We start from the raw sequence: 16406 nt of genomic DNA on the forward strand, positions 1-16406 counted from the left end.
GCATGTAGCGGTAGCGGCCGCTACATTTCAAAGTAGCGCAAGTTCAAAGTTTCTGTTCATTAAGTAATTCTAATTTAATGAATAGGCATAAATTAAGTTAGGCAATGAATTAGACTTATTATTCTACCGACGCTAATATTCGGCATTCCTATTTTAAGTATAATTCAAACTTCTACTTTTGACTTCTATTATTGCGTATGTGTTCTATGTCTAACTATCGCCTACTAAGAAAAAGCTACAACCTGGAATGCATGTTTATGTTGGAAACAACCTTTCCCGGTGACATGTTATCTAGGGTACAATTAGGAAAATGAATGAGTCATATTGTCTAAATAGTAACCCACTACATGCACTGTTACGCACTGTTGCCAAATCAAACTGGGTCAGAATGACTCACATTTTGACCAAAAAGTTATTTGAATAAGATCTCTGTATTCTTTATATATAAGCGAGTCTCTTACATGCTGTGTTGAATATTAGGTTCATCTGTTGACCTTAAAAACGCCACCAACATCATGAATATCGATCATTCTTGCCTTAAATTCTTGACATCACATTTATCCTAAACAATTTATCCCTCACTGGCATCCGATCAATTTACAGACCTACATAAACCTGCTGCGTTCAGTGCCGCTGCGGCAGTGACAAGTGGAGGTGTATCGCGGCGATGGCTCCGATCTCCGTCAGAGAGGCTGATAGTTTCCGTGTCTCAGAAATACGATGGGAAAGNGTAATAACTAGGTAATAACTAGGTAATAACTAGGTAATAACTAGGTAATAACTAGGTAATAACTAGGTAATAACTAGGTAATAACTAGGTAATAACTAGGTAATAACTAGGTAATAACTAGGTAATAACTAGGTAATAACTAGGTAATAACTAGGTAATAACTAGGTAATAACTAGGTAATAACTAGGTAATAACTAGGTAATAACTAGGTAATAACTAGGTAATAACTAGGTAATAACTAGGTAATAACTAGGTAATAACTAGGTAATAACTAGGTAATAACTAGGTAATAACTAGGTAATAACTAGGTAATAACTAGGTAATAACTAGGTAATAACTAGGTAATAACTAGGTAATAACTAGGTAATAACTAGGTAATAACTAGGTAATAACTAGGTAATAACTAGGTAATAACTAGGTAATAACTAGGTAATAACTAGGTAATAACTAGGTAATAACTAGGTAATAACTAGGTAATAACTAGGTAATAACTAGGTAATAACTAGGTAATAACTAGGTAATAACTAGGTAATAACTAGGTAATAACTAGGTAATAACTAGGTAATAACTAGGTAATAACTAGGTAATAACTAGGTAATAACTAGGTAATAACTAGGTAATAACTAGGTAATAACTAGGTAATAACTAGGTAATAACTAGGTAATAACTAGGTAATAACTAGGTAATAACTAGGTAATAACTAGGTAATAACTAGGTAATAACTAGGTAATAACTAGGTAATAACTAGGTAATAACTAGGTAATAACTAGGTAATAACTAGGTAATAACTAGGTAATAACTAGGTAATAACTAGGTAATAACTAGGTAATAACTAGGTAATAACTAGGTAATAACTAGGTAATAACTAGGTAATAACTAGGTAATAACTAGGTAATAACTAGGTAATAACTAGGTAATAACTAGGTAATAACTAGGTAATAACTAGGTAATAACTAGGTAATAACTAGGTAATAACTAGGTAATAACTAGGTAGGTAAGGTAATCACTGTGGCTTGTTACTGAACGTTGAACAATAATTCCAAGTAACTGAGTCTGGCAGCTGAATACGACGTACACTGTTAAGTTACTTACTGCTTGTTATTGCTACCTAAATATTGTTGGTAAGTTAGTAAGAGCGACTTGCTGCCTGTTATTGCTACCTAAATATCGTTGGCCTGGAAAATAAACATATAAATTTAGCGTGATATTCAATATCCTATAAGTAGCCGTTGTCCCTTTTAATCCTGCAGCCTGAGACTCACGAATTCTCTCATGAGGTCATCGGACTTGAAAGGTACGCATCCTTCAGGAATCTATCACGGCTCCGTCAAATCGAGTTTTTAACCCAATAATAACAATAGAAATTACTTCAGTTCAAGTCTTCAACAAAATAATTACAAAAGAAATTACTTTAGTTCGAGTTTTCTACCCAATAATAACAAAAGAAATTACTTCAGTTCGAGTCTTCAACCCAATAATGACAAAAGAAATTACTTAAGAGTTTAGTTCAAGTCTTCAACAAAATAATTATAAAAGAAATTATTTTAGTTCAAGTTTTCAACCAATAATAACAAAGGAAATTACTCTAGTTCTAGTTTTCAACCCAATAATAACAGAGGAAATTACATTAGTTCTAGTTTTCAACCCAATAATAACAAAAGAAATTACTTTAGTTCTAGTTTTCAACGCAATAATAACCTTGATAATCTTGGTACTTGTTTGGGACATAGCAGTCCCAGGCCACGATGGATCGCCGCCTCTGATTATCGTTCATCCGCCCTCAATTGGGCGAACTGATGCACGATGCTGTTGCTTGCTAAATATTGTTGGTAAGTTTGTAAGAGGCGACTCCTGAAAAGAAATTACTTTAGTTCTAGTTTTCAACCCTATAATAACAAAAGAAATTTCTTTAGTTCTAGTTTTCAACCCAATAATAACAAAAGAAATTACATTAGTTCGAGTCTTCAACCCTATAACAACAAAAGAGAGTACTTTAGTACGAGTCTTCAACCCAATAATAACTAATGAAATTACTTTAGTTTGAGATTCGGCGATTGTTTCATTTCGAAGCTGCAATTTCCCAGTGAAAATTTACAGACGCGTCAGCTTCTGATTTGAAATACCAGAAGCTGGGGCGACTCTAAATTTTGTTAGGGATGTCGCATGCAGTGACCGAGCGCCGGCGCGTGGGGCGCGGGTCACGCGATGTCCTGCCATGCTTGGCTGGTGTCAAGATTAGAGCTCCGTGTTAGCTTATGTTTGATTTGTTCTTGCTTAGTTTATTGTGCACGGTATCGTGATAACTGTTAATTTTGTATTAGAGCTTCGTGTTAGCTTATGTTTGATTTGTTATTGCTTAGTTTATTGTGCACGATATCCTGATAACTGTTAGTTTTGTATTAGAGCTTCGTGTTAGCTTATGTTTGATTTGTTATTGCTTAGTTTATTGTGCACGATATCCTGATAACTGTTAGTTTTGTATTAGAGCTTCGTGTTAGCTTATGTTTGATTAGTTCTTGCTTAGTTTATTGTGCACGGTATCGTAATAACTGTTAATTTTGTATTAGAGCTTCGTGTTAGCCTCTGTTCTTGCTTAGTTTATTGTGCACGGTATCGTGATAACTGTTACTTTTGTATTAGAGCTCCGTGTTAGCTTATGTTTGATTTGTTCTTGCTCAGTTTATTGTGCAAGTTATCGTGATAACTGTTTATTTTGGATTAGAGCTCCATGTCAGTCTGTTTGATTTGTTATTAACTTATTGCTTAGTTTATCGTGCAAGTTATCGTGATAACTGTTAATTTTGGATTAGAGCTCCATGTCAGTCTGTTTGATTTGTTATTGCTTAGTTTATTGTGCAAGTTATCGTGATAACTGTTAATTTTGTATTAGAGCCCCGTGTTAGCTTATGTTTGATTTGTTCTTGCTTAGTTTATTGTGCAAGTTATCGTGATAACTGTTTATTTTGGATTAGAGCTCCATGTCAGTCTGTTTGATTTTTTATTAACTTATTGCTTAGTTTATCGTGCAAGTTATCGTGATAACTGTTCATTTTGTATTAGAGCTTCGTGTTAGCATATGTTTGATTTGTTATTATTTAGTTTATTGTGCACGGTATCGTGATAACTGTTAATGTTATCGCTGGATACAGAGAATTCGTAATACTTTTACTAGATATCGTAATAATTTTGTTAGATTTCGTAATAATTTTGCTAGATATCGTAATAATTGTGCGTTTTTATGTGTTCCCGTTCATTTTACAGTGTTATTTCGTTATTGGGTCGCTTAAAATAATATTTATTTTAATAAATATGTGATATAATATTATTCTGCGAAATGACGAGGCGGTCTTTGTCGAAATTAGGTCACCAATATCCTCAGTTGGCCTCCACCAAACATTTAATTTTTGTTCTGATCGTTTGCTGTGGATTACTTTAATAACAAACTTTCAAACCAAACTAAAATTATTTCGTGGCTATCGACAGCATCAGCCATTTTAATTTAAATTATATTACTGCCACTGCTGCAGATGTTAAAACTAATTTGCCGAAACTATTTGTTCGGGGCTGGAGCTGCACGGGCGTCGTGCCAGTAATGTTGCGCTAATTTCAACAGTTTTTTATTTAACTTTGAACGCTCAGAATATTTCAGCCCAGTTTGATTCTCAGTCTCTGTGTTCCAGTTGGCTCGATGACTGTTTAATACTCAGTGTTGACGCCGCACCGTTGAACTCGGTGCTGTTGGACCGTTGAACTAGGCGCTGTTTGATCGCTGAACTCGACGCTGTAAGGATGCTGAATTCAGCGCTGTTTTGCCGCTGAATTCAGCGCTAAATTCAAATTATTTTCATTTAGTGTAAGCGACGCTTGTGCAAGCTAACAATGCTATGATTTTCTAAAGAACAAATACAGTGCTGAGTTTTGTTCAAGATCGTTTGCCTGAAAAGTTCTTGCCTCTATATTATATGCATAATTCGTATTCACAAGCGGAATGTTGAGCCATTTTATATTCCTTGTTTCTGTTCGATTTGAATAATTTCTCATCCATCACATCCAACGTTTTTTCGCAATTGATTTTTGACAGCATGCCTCATTATTAAATCGTTTCTTTCTCTATTTTATTAATTTATGTAATTAAATTTTATGCATTATATTTCCGTACCGCTTAAAGCTTTTTGCAGTTCATAGAGCGCCTTGATTCCTTGATGAAGTCCCGCAAGTCCGAAGCCTTAAGTATATATTTTTACAAATTTGCTGGCACCTTAATCAGGAATATTGTTTTTTCTACAAATTTTCCACAGCTCACAAATGTTGCTAATAAAATGAAGTTTATTCAGGCTTCAGGAGTTCATTTTCGCCACACTTCCATCCTCCCAAACTATAGCGTAACAAGCTCATAGTGGCGCAGTGGGGCATGGTCCGGTTGTAAGCGCGACGGCTATACCTGCCGCTCTTACTTCAGCGCCAGTCAGACAATCAAACTTTAACCGTGCAGGGAAGTGAGCTTGGAGGACTTCTGACACTTTATTGGTAACGAAGGCACAAGTGGCTACGGTAAAACGTGGTAAAGGAAACAGTGAAGACTCAAACTGAACCCAAAATAAACTCGGAATGAACTCAAAAACCCAGCGGATGGCACCTGTCTCTTATACACATCTAGATGTGTATAAGAGACAGGGTTTCTAATGTTGATTTCGTGACGGGGATGGCAAATAGCCAGTGAACATGCTCGCCNGTTCTGAGAGGACTGTCATTTCAGGGATGCTGCTGTTCTGGGAGGACTGTCATTTCAGGGATGCTGCTGTTCTGGGAGGACTGTTATTTCAGAGATGCGCTGTTCTGGGAGGACTGTCATTTCAGGGATGCTGCTGTTCTGGGAGGACTGTCATTTCAGGGATGCTGCTGTTCTGGGAGGACTGTTATTTCAGAGATGCGCTGTTCTGGGAGGACTGTTATTTCAGAGATGCTGCTGTTCTGGGAGGACTGTTATTTTAGGGTTGCTGCTGTTCTGGGAGGACTGTTATTTCAGAGATGCGCTGTTCTGGGAGGACTGTTATTTTAGGGTTGCTGCTGTTCTGGGAGGACTGTTATTTCAGGGATGCTGCTGTTCTGGGAGGACTGTTATTTCAGAGATGCGCTGTTCTGGGAGGACTGCTATTTCAGAGATGCTGCTGCTCTGGGAGGACTGTTATTTCAGAGATGCGCTGTTCTGAGAGGACTGTTTTTTCAGAGATGCTGCTGTACTGGGAGGACTTTTATTTCAGAGATGCGTTGTTCTGGGAGGACTGTTATTTCAGGGATGCTGCTGTTCTGGGAGGACTGTTATTTCAGAGATGCGCTGTTCTAGGAGGACTGTTATTTCAGAGATGCTGCTGTTCTGGTAGGACTGTTGTTTCAGAGATGCGCTGTTCTGGGAGGGCTGTTATTTCAGAGATGCTGCTGTTCTGGGAGGACTGTTATTTCAGAGATGCTGCTGTTCTGGGAGGACTGTTATTTCAGAGATGCGCTGTTCTGGGAGGACTGTTATTTTAGGGTATGCTGCTGTTCTGGGAGGACTGTTATTTCAGAGATGCTGCTGTTCTGGGAGGACTGTTATTTAAGAGATACGCTGTTCTGTGAGGACTGTTAGTTCAGAGATGCCCTGTTCTGTGAGGACTGTTATTTCAGAGATGCTGCTCTTCTGCGAGGACTCTTATTTCAGAGATACGCTGTTCTGTGATGACTGTTATTTCAGAGATGCTGCTGTTCTGCGAGGACTGTTATTTCAGAGATAGGCTGTTCTGTGAGGACTGTTATTTCAGAGATGCTGTTGTTCTGCGAGGACTGTTGTTTCAGAGATACGCTGTTCTGCGAGGACTGTTATTTCAGAGATGCTGCTGTTCTGTGAGGACTGTTATTTCAGAGATGCTGCTGTTCTGTGAGGACTGTTATTTCAGAGATGCTGCTGTTCTGAGAGGACTGTTATTTCAGAGATGCTGCTGTTCTGAGAGGACTGTTATTTCAGAGATGCTGCTGTTCTGAGAGGACTGTTATTTCAGAGATGCGCTGTTCTGGGAGGACTAATATTTTCGGGTTGTTGCCGTTCTTAATGCCATTGTATCAAGAATGCTCGGTTATTATTGGCGCCTCATTCATTATCTTGGACGCGCTGATTGTGTGAGTTGTTCTGGGCGCATCGTACTGATTGGTGAGCTGTTATCGTGAAGCTGTTATCATGAAGCTGTTATTATGAAGCTGTTATCATGAAGCTGTTATCATGAAGCTGTTATCATGAAGCTGTTATCATGAAGCTGTTATTATGAAGCTGTTATCATGAGGCTGTTATCATGAAGCTGTTATGGGATGAGGTGGGCAGTAGCGCGCTACATGCATAGCGACCGCTACTAGCGGCAGCTACATTTTCAGTAGTGGTAGCAGTAGCGCTCGCTACAATCTAGTGGGTGTAGCGGTAGCGGTAGCACCCGCTACATTTAGAGCATGTAGCGGTAGCGGTAGCGGCCGCTACATTTCAAAGTAGCGCTGCCCAGCTCTGGACTTATGGGTTAGCTATTTCTCGTCATTGTGTTGTCCTGAGCTCGATATTATTCAACCGATACCAATATTTTGCATGCCTGTTCATTAAGTAATTCTATAATTTAATGAATAGGCATTCATTAAGTTAGGCAATGTATTAGACATATTATTCAACCGACGCTAATATTCCGCATTCATATTTTAAGTAATTCAAACTTCTACTTCTGACTTCTATTATTGCGTATGTGTTCTATGTCTAACTACCGAATACTAAGCAAAAACTACAATCTGGAATGGGTGAGAAGGCGACGTATAAATATCATTCATCACATGGCTTTCACTCCATGCATGTTTATGTTGGAAACAACCTTTCCCGGTGACATGTTATCTAGGGTACAATTAGGAAAAAGTAATGAGGCTATAATGTCTATATAGTAACCCACTACTTGCACTGTTACGCACTTATCCAAATCAAACTGGATCAGAATGACTCACACTTTGACCAAAAAGTTCATCGCTACTTAGACAAAATTTCTGTATTCTTTGGATGTAAATGCTGTGTTGAATATTAGGTTCATCTGTTGACCTTTAGAACGCCACCAACATCATGAATATCGACAATTCTTGCCTTAAATTCTCGACATAACATTTATCCTAAACCATTTATCCCTCACTGGCATCCGATCAATTTACAGACCTACATAAACCTGCCGCGTTCAGTGCCGCTGCGGCAGTGATGAGAAGAGGTGAATCGCAGCGGTAGCTCCGAGCTCCGTCAGAGAGGCCGATAGTTTCCGTGTCTCAGAAATACGATGGAAAAGCCCGGGCTCGGAAGTGTTAATGTGTTCCTGAAGTGTTAATGTGTTTCTGAAGTGTTAATGTGTTCCTGAAGTGTTAATGTGTTTCTGAAGTGTTAATGTGTTCCTGAAGTGTTAATGTGTTCCTGAAGTGTTAATGTGTTCCTGAAGTGTTAATGTGTTCCTGAAGTGTTAATGTGTTNGACAGCAATTCTGTAATGAGCGTTTCTTCGATATCTGCAGACAGGGAGTCTGTAATGTAGCGAGCCTTGCAGCAGCAGACAGCAATTCTGTAATGAGCGTTTCTTCGATATCTGCAGACAGGGAGTCTGTAATGTAGCGAGCCTTGCAGCAGCAGACAGCAATTCTGTAATGAGCGTTTCTTCGATATCTGCAGACAGGGAGTCTGTAATGTAGCGAGCCTTGCAGCAGCAGACAGCAATTCTGTAATGAGCGTTTCTTCGATATCTGCAGACAGGGAGTCTGTAATGTAGCGAGCCTTGCAGCAGCAGACAGCAATTCTGTAATGAGCGTTTCTTCGATATCTGCAGACAGGGAGTCTGTAATGTAGCGAGCCTTGCAGCAGCAGACAGCAATTCTGTAATGAGCGTTTCTTCGATATCTGCAGAAAGGGAGTCTGTAATGTAGCGAGCCTTGCATTAGCAGGCAGGGTGTCTGTAGTCACGGTTTGTTCAAATTAAAAGATGTTTAAGAAAATTCTGAACTCACTATTTTCTTTTTCTACACGCATAAAGCTCCTTGTTCATACGTTATCAACCCCGTGGTTCCATCAACAGAATTATTGCTTAATCTTCCGTTGAAGTCATTTACTGTATGAAATGGTTATATAATTACATGTAAATATTAGTAATAATAACAATAAAGTGATTAATCTTTCTTTGTCTACCAGACAGCGGTTAAACTTACAAACATGGTACGGTTTCATGTCAGAAAAATGTGTGTTCATGTTATGTGAACTATTAGAACCTCAAGGCCTACACATCTGTATCGTTCCTCAGTGTTCTCTGAAAGAAAAGTTAATATGTGTTCTTTGGTGTTGGCAATGAACTCTGAGCTTTACGACCTAGAGTGAGCGAGCATCAAGGGAACGAGCGCCATGGCGCTGCTGGTAGCAGCGGCTGCGGTGACGTCATTGGTGACGTCATTGGTGGCAGGTCAGTGGGTGTGGCATGGTTTACAGGGTTGACAGATGGCCAAAAGTCCGCGGGACAAAGTCCAAAAATGGCCCACAATCCAATATTTTCTAGTAAATTTGTAAGTCGCGGTGCACAACTAAACTTTACTTTACTTTGTACTAGGTACAATACAATAATTATCAACCGCTATCATAAATTTTTAAAGGCTAACGCTATTGAAAAAAAAAATAAATCGTGGAATTTGTCCCAAAGTGGACCCATCTGGAAACCCTGTGCTGGTTTTCCCGCATTAAGTTTCCCTATTGACTGTACATGTTACATGACTTTTGTGAAAAAATTGATTTACGAACGCTTCTTGTATGCGTGAGAAAAGGGTTTACGAATAATATGTACGACCAATAGTTTTTATTGCGCTCAAAATATTTAATGCATTACTATCTCTTTCTATATTAGGATTTTTTTCTGCTAGACACTCGTTGAATTTGATCAGTTTCTCATTTTCTATTATCTTCTTTTTCTGTAATCTCTAACATTTCTCTTTACTCTCAAACCTCTCTCTGTAATCTCAAACCTGTTTCTGTAATCTCAAACATGTCTCTGTAATCTCAAACCTGTCTCTGTAATATCAAACCTGTCTCTGTAATCTCAAACCTGTCTCTGTAGATCACATCTGTCTCTGTAATCTCAAACCTGTCTCTGTAATATCAAACCTGTCTCTGTATCTCAAACCTGTCTCTGTAGATCACATCTGTCTCTGTAATCTCAAACCTGTCTCTGTATCTCAAACCTGTCTCTGTCATCTCAAACCTATCTCTGTAATATCAAACCTGTCTCTGTAATCTCTAACCTGTCTCTGTAGATCACATCTGTCACTCTAATCAGCAAGAACCTCACACTAATTCCACATGTGTGCTCTCATTCAAGCATTAATTTGCATTTGTTACGACAGTGACACTCCGCGGTCACTTGATTATACCCACGCTCGAAGTCATTCGCCCTTAGCTGTTCCAGTTCAAATTCTCCGACTCCTCAGCTGTTCCAGCTCAGGTTCTCTGACTCCTTAGCTGTTCCGGCTCAGGTTCTCCGACTCCTTAGCTGTTTCAGCTCTGGTTCTCCGACTCCTTAGCTGTTCCAGCTGAGGTTCTCCGACTCCTTAGCTGTTCCAGCTCAAATTCTCCGTCTCCTTAGCTGTTCCAGCTCAGGTTCTCTGACTCCTTAGCTGTTTCAGCTCAGGATCTCTGAATCCTTAGCTGTTCCAGCTCAGGATCTCCGACTCCTTAGCTGTTTCAGCTCAGGATCTCTGAATCCTTAGCTGTTCTAGTTCAGGATCTCCGACTCCTTAGCTGTTCTAGTTCAGGATCTCCGACTCCATAGCTGTTCTAGTTCAGGATCTCCAACTCCTTAGCTGTTCTAGTTCAGGATCTCCGACTCCTTAGCTGTTCTAGTTCAGGATCTCCGACTCCTTAGCTGTTCTAGTTCAGGATCTCCGGCTCCTTAGCTGTTCTAGTTCAGGATCTCCGACTACTTAGCTGTTCCAGCTCAGGATCTCCGAGTCCTTAGCTGTTCTAGCTCAAGATCTCCGAGTCCTTAGCTGTTCTAGCTCAAGATCTCCGAGTCCTTAGCTGTTCTAGCTCAAGATCTCCGACTCCTTAGCTGTTCTAGCTCAAGATCTCCGACTCCTTAGCTGTTCTAGTTCAAGATCTGCGACTCCTTAGCTGTTCTAGTTCAGGTTCTCCGACTCCTTAGCTGTTCTAGCTCAAGATCTCCGCCTCCTTAGCTGTTCCGGCTGAAATTCTTCGACTCCTTAGCTGTTCAAGTTCAGGTTCTCCGCCTCCTTAGCTGTTCCAGCTCAGGTTCTCCGAATCCTTAGCTGTTGCAGTTCTGGTTCTCCGAATCCTTAGCTGTTCTAGTTCAGGTTCTCCGACTCCTTAACTGTTCCAGCTCAAATTCTCCAACTTCTTAGCTATTCAAGCACAGGATTTTCGACTCCTTAGCTTGTTCGTTCCCTAACTCCGTGTCGTTTCTGGCTCAATTCATCCAGTTTGTTAGCTGCTATTATTCCTGACTATTAAGCTGCTTGATGCCTCGACAAGACGGAGCTACGTCGGGGCTAATGAAGTGGATTCTAAGTGCATTCTTGGAGTTGCATATATAGTAAAAGTTTCAAAAATGCACAGTGAATCCACCTCATATATATATATGATTGTGTTATATTCCTTTGCTGAAAACTTGGTAACTCACTCATGTATGTGCAAATTGTTAATAATTTTAATGTTATAAAGGATGGATACGTGATGTTTATCGCTGCAAACTGGTATTCAATTAATGAATACTCCTTATTAATACAACTGATGTCCCACCGCCAGTTAATGAATGCAACTGATGTACCACTGCGAGATAATGAATACAACTGATGTACCACTGCCAGTTAATGAATACAACTGATGTACCACTGCCAGTTAATGAATACAACTGATGTACCACTGCCCGTTACAACTGATATACCACTGTCAGTTAATGAATGCAACTGATGTACACCCTGCAATTTACAACTGATGTTCACCCTGCCAGTTACAACTGATGTACAACTAACAGGAGTCGCTAGTTGTACATCAGTTACAACTGATGTACAACTAACGACTCTTGTTCTGTAAAAAATTAGCTTGGGACCGTTTTAGGTTTGGCTATCAATTTCTCCAGGCCAATGTGCTCGCCAGACTGACGCCTATTGCTTCGAAATATTCATTGCACGGGAATTTCGATGTAAGCAATAAAAATAGATGTAATTTGTAGGAAGCAATACGTTATAAGGAAGAAATTATATTTTTTTGCAAGAAATTACTAGAAAACGTCAACACCCGCAAGGTTTTCTTATTGCATTTGTGGTGCTGAGAAAAGTACTTAAAAAATATAACTCAGTACTCACTGCAGTGAGTGACAGAGGGCGCATTTTCTCGTCGACGAAAACGTGAAGTCACAGACGGACAGACGGACGGACATGGCGAGCACAATAGTGCATTTTTTTCCATAAATGAGAAAATGCACTAAAAAGCTTCGATTCTCATTAATTCAGAAAACACTCATATAAATCTATTCACTGTGACGGTATGCTGGACATCCAACACACACAGCAGCTTATAATCCATTTATTATTTGTAAAGCTCAGTTAATTTAGGAAGAGAAAATTGCAATTTTGTGGGACGATCCTTTGTGTCCGAGGTTCCTATTCAAACGCTTAATTCCTGCACTGGAATAACGTTGCTGATACCAGCTCCCTTGAGCCCCCCAGGGCTAGCAGTTAATCCTTCAAATGAACGATATTATTAACAGAGCTTATATTAATCCTCGAGCTACGCTTACCTAAGTCACCGCGTCACGAAAAAGTCCGCACTTTAGTCGTTCTTAATCCGGTTTCCATGTTTTTTGGAACGAAAAAAAGGTGTTCCACCAAAAATGAAGAAGACTTAGGTTAGTATGTGAGGGAGGCAAAACATAGCTTCTGCATGAGGTCTGCTGCCATGACAAAACCACACACTCACCAGCGACTTGTTTAGAATAATTACCCCTTATTAGCGCATTTTCTCGTCAACGAAAACGTGAAGTCACGGACGGACAGACAGACAGACGGACGGACAGACAGACCGACATGATGAGCACAATAGCGCATTTTTTCATACATGAAAAAATGCTCTAAAAAGACTCTATTGTGCTTCATTTTCACATATTAGCGCATTTTCTCAGTTATGGAAAAAGGCGCTATTCTGCTCGTCATGTCTGTCCGTCCGTCCGTCCGTGACTTCACGACGAGAAAATGCGCTCTCTGTCACTCACTGCACTGAGTACTGATCATATTTTTTTTAAATAACACTTTGAAGAATGCGTAATGTGATCAATGAACGGAAAGAAGCAATCATTCAATAAAAAAGTAAATTACCCAAATTTATAATATGTAAAGTGTGCAGGCAATATCATTATTCTCCCGATATGCATTCAAAATCATATGATAATAAAATACACCGATCTTTCAAACTATTGCAACTGGAGTTTAACAATTGTTTTTCGTTATATATAAATTATTCTGGAACCATCACATCGTATCATTGATTTTACCTTCGAGCTGATTAAGTACTGTTTTAAGATAGATTTCCACTGCAGTCTCGTAGCTCGTACAATGTTCATTGTCGATTTGGAGAAGAAAGAGTTTTTGATCTACATCATTTTTCATTTCACTGTTGAAATGATCTGCCAATCTGACATTTCTCTCTGGTGAACCATTAATAAATGCTTTAGCTCCCGTAATTGTTTCAGCCGCTCCGAGTACGTTTCAGCCTGGCAAATGACGTTGAAAAAACATTGATTAATTTAAAAAAAGAGTAATAATGTTGCACTCCATGTATGCTTCTGTTGGAAAGGAAACAACCGTTGAAACAAGTTAATTTCGTTGAAACATTGATTAATTAACGTTATTTACCTGGCAGGTTATACTCGAGAACATCTTATACAAACTTATACTCGAGAACATCTTATACAAACTTATACTCGAGAACATCTTATACAAACTTATACTCGAGAACATCTTATACANCCCTCCTTCCCTCTGTGTCCCTCCTCCCCTCTGTGTCCCTCCTCCCCTCTGTGTCCCTCCTTTTCTCTGTGTCCCTCCTTCCCTCTGTGTCCCTCCTCCCCTCTGTGTCCCTCCTCCCCTCTGTGTCCCTCCTTTTCTCTGTGTCCCTCCTTCCCTCTGTGTCCCTCCTCCCCTCTGTGTCCCTCCTCCCCTCTGTGTCCCTCCTTTTCTCTGTGTCCCTCCTTCCCTCTGTGTCCCTCCTCCCCTCTGTGTCCCTCCTCCCCTCTGTGTCCCTCCTTTTCTCTGTGTCCCTCCTTCCCTCTGTGTCCCTCCTCCCCTCTGTGTCCCTCCTCCCCTCTGTGTCCCTCCTTTTCTCTGTGTCCCTCCTTCCCTCTGTGTCCCTCCTCCCCTCTGTGTCCCTCCTCCCCTCTGTGTCCCTCCTTTTCTCTGTGTCCCTCCTTCCCTCTGTGTCCCTCCTCCCCTCTGTGTCCCTCCTCCCCTCTGTGTCCCTCCTTTTCTCTGTGTCCCTCCTTCCCTCTGTGTCCCTCCTCCCCTCTGTGTCCCTCCTCCCCTCTGTGTCCCTCCTTTTCTCTGTGTCCCTCCTTCCCTCTGTGTCCAGACCTCAAAAAATAAGACGCCCACTCCACAAGGGAACAAGCAGCATCATCCCACTCTCTGGATACAGTAATTTTTGTGAAATAAATATTTGAACAACTGAAAAAAATCCAGGTACAATTTTAACAATTCCAAAATTCCATGTTCAAAAAGTTTTCAGGGGAAATAATTTCGGTGCTGCGGGTATTAAATCGGTAATCTCATATCCTGGTATTGTTTTACAAATATATATCCCCGTGCATTGCCAAATTTTCTCAAAAAATCAATTCCGCACTCAGAGACATCAGTGAATCTCTGTCCGCATAAAGATGCACTTTCGCCCTGGTGTGGGACAGCCCAGAATGAGGGCTATCAGTGAGTGAAATTTGCAGAAATTGCGTCACTATTTGAATGATATTACAAGTTTATATATATATATCTTACTATACTATATCTATAGTAGTAACATATAGTATCCATATGTTACTATATGGCTGTCGCCTGCCGTTACAATTGTTTGTCCATCTCGTTACTCATCTAATTTTATCCTCGTCAGCCACTCACGTTATCTCTTGACTTCTGATGACGATCACATTCTTGTCAGCCACTCACAGCCCCTCCCTCTCTCTACGACTGAAGAAATGACAGAAAAAGAAATGAGTGAGACAATGTCTAAATCGTGATCCAGGTTTTGGACTTCTATTTTCCATCTTGACTCAGTTTGGTCCTGCAGAAAAATGTATCAGTGCTACGTCTGCACTATGCTCATTTCTTTGGTTTCATAGACTGTCACTATTTGGAAAATATAAACCAGTTATTATTAATATATAATTTTTATTAACAAGTACTCAACGTCAGCCTGTCAGTCACATACTGTCTACTTTCCCGTCTATACAGGTCCATGTCTAGGTCTACTGTCAGTCACATACCCTCTTCTCTCCCGTCTACATCTACTGTNGAGTGAAATTTGCAGAAATTGCGTCACTATTTGAATGATATTACAAGTTTATATATATATATCTTACTATACTATATCTATAGTAGTAACATATAGTATCCATATGTTACTATATGGCTGTCGCCTGCCGTTACAATTGTTTGTCCATCTCGTTACTCATCTAATTTTATCCTCGTCAGCCACTCACGTTATCTCTTGACTTCTGACGACGATCACATTCTTGTCAGCCACTCACAGCCTCACCCTCTTTCTACGACTGAAGAAATGACAGAAGAAGAAATTAGTGAGACGTTGTCCAAATCGCGATCTACTTTTTGAACTTCTGTTGGTCATCCTGTCTCAGACGACTGAAGAAATGACAGAAGAAGAAATGAGTGAGACAATATGTAAATCGTGATCCAGGTTTTGGACTTCTATTTTCCATCTTGACTCAGTTTGGTCCTGCAAAAAGGTGTGTCAGTGCTACGTCTGCACTTAGCTCATGCTTTGGATTTCATAGACTGTCACTATTTGAAAAATATAAACCAGTTATTTTTAATATATAATTTTTATTAACAAGTACTCAACGTCAGCCTGTCAGTCACATACTGTCTACTTTCCCGTCTACAGCCCATGTCCAGGTCTACTGTCAGTTACATACCGTCTTCTCTCCCGTCTATAGGTCTACTGTCAGTCACATAGCCTCTTCTCTCCTGTCTAGGTCTACTGTCAGTCACATACCCTCTTCTCTCCCGTCTAGGTCTACTGTCAGTCACATACCGTCTTCTCTCCCGTCTACAGCCCATGTCTAGGTCTCCTGTCAGTCACATACCGTCTTCTCTCCCGTCTACAGCCCATGTCTAGTTCTACTGTCAGTCACATACCGTTTTCTCTCCCGTCTAGGTCTACTGTCAGTCACATACCGTCTTCTCTCCCGTCTACAGCCCATGTCTAGTTCTACTGTCAGTCACATACCGTCTTCTCTCCCGTCTACAGGCCCATGTCTAGGTCTACTGTCAGTCACATACCGTCTTCTCTCCCGTCTACAGGCCCCTGTCTAGGTCTACTGTCAGTCACATACCGTCTTCTCTCCCGTCTACAGGCCCATGTCTAGGTC

At 40.2% G+C, this 16406-nt stretch overlaps 1 protein-coding gene across 1 annotated transcript; it reads right to left on the reverse strand.

The window, feature by feature from the left end:
• Positions 1-13777: 13777 nt before the first annotated feature.
• LOC108672351 (otolin-1-like) lies at positions 13778-16095 on the reverse strand (the record flags this gene model as incomplete). The annotated part of the gene is made up of 2 exons (XM_018159997.1): positions 16031-16095; positions 13778-14433 (listed from the first exon to the last, which is right to left on the reverse strand). Coding segments are annotated over exons 1-2 (721 nt in total), but the record flags the coding sequence as incomplete, so codon positions are not given.
• Positions 16096-16406: the final 311 nt, after the last annotated feature.

This window comes from Hyalella azteca, unplaced genomic scaffold (genome assembly GCF_000764305.2).
Source record: "Hyalella azteca isolate HAZT.00-mixed unplaced genomic scaffold, Hazt_2.0.2 contig11497, whole genome shotgun sequence".
NCBI lineage: Eukaryota > Metazoa > Arthropoda > Malacostraca > Amphipoda > Hyalellidae > Hyalella > Hyalella azteca.